This window comes from Triticum aestivum, chromosome 2A, assembly GCF_018294505.1.
Source record: "Triticum aestivum cultivar Chinese Spring chromosome 2A, IWGSC CS RefSeq v2.1, whole genome shotgun sequence".
NCBI classification, from domain to species: domain Eukaryota; kingdom Viridiplantae; phylum Streptophyta; class Magnoliopsida; order Poales; family Poaceae; genus Triticum; species Triticum aestivum.
Window position 1 is genome coordinate 73650390 of NC_057797.1, and position 2619 is coordinate 73653008.

At 57.6% G+C, this 2619-nt stretch overlaps 1 protein-coding gene across 1 annotated transcript; it reads left to right on the top strand.

Moving 5' to 3' along the window:
* The first annotated feature begins 1710 nt into the window (after nucleotides 1-1710).
* LOC123184781 (leucine-rich repeat receptor-like protein kinase PXL1) lies at nucleotides 1711-2376 on the top strand. Its single transcript, XM_044596843.1, has one exon. The coding sequence runs from the start codon at nucleotides 1814-1816 to the stop codon at nucleotides 2156-2158; it is 345 nt and encodes a 114-aa protein (XP_044452778.1). The 5' UTR covers nucleotides 1711-1813; the 3' UTR covers nucleotides 2159-2376.
* The last annotated feature ends 243 nt before the right edge of the window (nucleotides 2377-2619 follow it).

The window sequence follows — 2619 nt, forward strand, 5'->3', positions numbered from 1 at the left end:
GCCGTGGGGCCGGAGCTTGGCGACAAGGACCTGGTGAGCTGGGTGCGTGTTGCCATCGAGGACAAGGGGCTGTGTTGGAGTAAACCACGTTAGGTGACGTTCTTGTACGAGTACTACTGGGTGAGTTTGTTAGTACGTGATGCCTCAGGTTGTTAGTCCGAGTCGTGGCTGTTGGAGCGATTCCAGGAGTAGGATAAGGCTAGTTAGTGGCCTGGTCTAGTGGCCGGTTAATGTGTACGTGACTTAGTGGTCTGGCCGGGTTGTGCGTGAGGCAAACCTTCTCTGTGTATATATGTTGCGTTGAGTGAATGAGAAAAAGAAGCCGAGAGGACTGGGCAAAAATGTAGTGTTTGTGTAACCAAGGAGGAGAGCTCTCGCCAAAGCTGGTGCTGATGTCTTCCCTGGTGTGTGTGTGTGTATGTGTTGAGTTTTCTCATCATGTGTGTGTTCTTGAGAAAAACTACAAGTGAGAGTTGTGTGAGGAAGAAGAAGAAGCGGCGCTGCGGAGGAGGCGGCGCCAACATTGGTATCAGAGCCACAAGGTTCGAGGGGCGGCCGTGGCGCGCGGTGGCGTCCGCGGCGGACGGGGCGTGCGCGGCCGACATGAAGGCATCGGCTGCGGCGCGCAGCGAGCGCGTGGCGACGGCGACGCGCGGCGAGTCCGTGGCTGTGCGGTGTGACGTCGTGCGCGCGAAGAGCACGGTGGTCGCAGAGACAAGGAGGTTGCGGAGGACCTGCGTGGTGGCGCAGAGGTCGCGGCGGCTCGGCGCGACAACCGTGGAGGCGCGTGGCACGAAGCCGCGGCGGCCGCGGCGGACCCGCGTGGTGGCGTGGCGTGGCGGCATGGAGGTGCTGCGCTGCGGTTGAGGCCACAGCGGTGCAGGGCAATAAGCCGTGGCGGCGAGCCGGGCGCGACCGGTGCGTGTTATGGGTGCGCACTGGACGCGTCAGGCACGTCGGGACCGCGGACGCGCGTATGAGCGTGGGGTTGACGCTGGGAGGAGGCATATGTTGCCGTTGTGCTCGAGTCCGTGCTCGAGTTCGGCTACATCCTTCCAGCGTTTGTCGCTGGCGGCTGCCATGACGGACGCGGAGGCGGCGCGCGGTGAGCGTCTGGTGCAGTCGGGCTCGTCGGGTGCGCGTGGGACGTGCGGGATGCACTGGTGTGGTCGGGCTCGTCGGGCGTGTCGGGTGCGCGCGGGATGTGCAAGGCACAGAGAGACGTCAGGCGTGTGTCGCCGGTGAAGAAGAAACTCGGCGTATGTCGCCGGGGTCGTGACGGAGCACAATGCGACCGGCGTCAGTGCGCCAGGTTGGGTCTGTGGCGGTGCGACCGGTATCGATGCGCCGTGTCAGATCCGTGGGCTGGGTCACGGCCGTGACGACGACAATGACAGAAGCTGCAACAACTTTGGTGACGACGAGATCGTGGTTTAGGGGAAGTATGTTGGAGTAAACCACGTTAGGTGACGTTCTTGTACAAGTACTAGCTGGGTGAGTTTGTTAGTACGTGATGCCTCAGGTTGTTAGACCGAGTCGTGGCTGTTGGAGCGATTCCAGGAGTAGGATAAGGCTAGTTAGTGGCCTGGTCTAGTGGCCGGTTAATGCGTACGTGACTTAGTGGTCTGGCCGGGTTGTGCGTGAGGCAAACCTTCTTTGTGTATATATGTTGCATTGAGTGAATGAGAAAAGGAAGCTGAGAGGGCTGGGCAAAAAATGTAGTGTTTGTGTAACCAAGGAGGAGAGCTCTCGGCAAAGCTGGTGCTGGTGTCTTTCTTGGTGTGTGCATGTGTATGTGTTGAGTTTTCTCATCATGTGTGTGTTCTTGAGAGAAACTACAAGTGAGAGTTGTGTGAGGAAGAAGAAGAAGCGGCGCTGCGGAGGAGGTGGCGCCAACAGGCTGGACTCGGTGCTCGACCCGAGGCTCGCCGGCGAGTCACGCACCTGCAGGGACGAGATGCGCAAGGTCCTCGACGTCGCGCTCCTCTGCGCCTCCAGCCTCCCGATCGATCGGCCGTCCATGAGGTCCGTTGTGAAACAGCTGCTCGAGGTCAGCAACCCCGTCGTCGCTGTGGTCGACTGGTCGTGGAGGACAAGGAACCTCTTCATGTGTGATCCATGTATGGCCATGTCTCAGAAAGCAATGCTAGTTTGGTAGTGGCTTACGCTTTTTTTCGATGCAGAATAGCTCTGAAATCTTAGAGATAAAACCAGGTGTCTTGTTGTCCATGCCATGGCCAGCACTCCTACATGAGGTCTTTTTAAAGATCTCCATATGCATCGGGATCTCTAGGGGCGTGTTTGGTTGCCGTGTGTAACAGTGCCTGCATCGCATACACTTCTCTACTCAGCCTGGCTATGCAAATGCAGCCTCAAATGCACCATATGCATGTTGTTTGGTTGCCTGCGTGCCCTCTTACCTGCATGGGCTGAACCACACTGCCTGGTGTTTGATTGCCTGCATGTTAGTCCACAAACCCAAGGCATGGTGTTTGGTTGTATGCAAGGCCTGATGTGTGGTAACCTCTTTGGCTAGTTGGTGAGGTTACCACCACACTTCGACAGCACACATCATAAGCACAACAGACTATAAACAGAGCATCAACTAGTATAATTCAG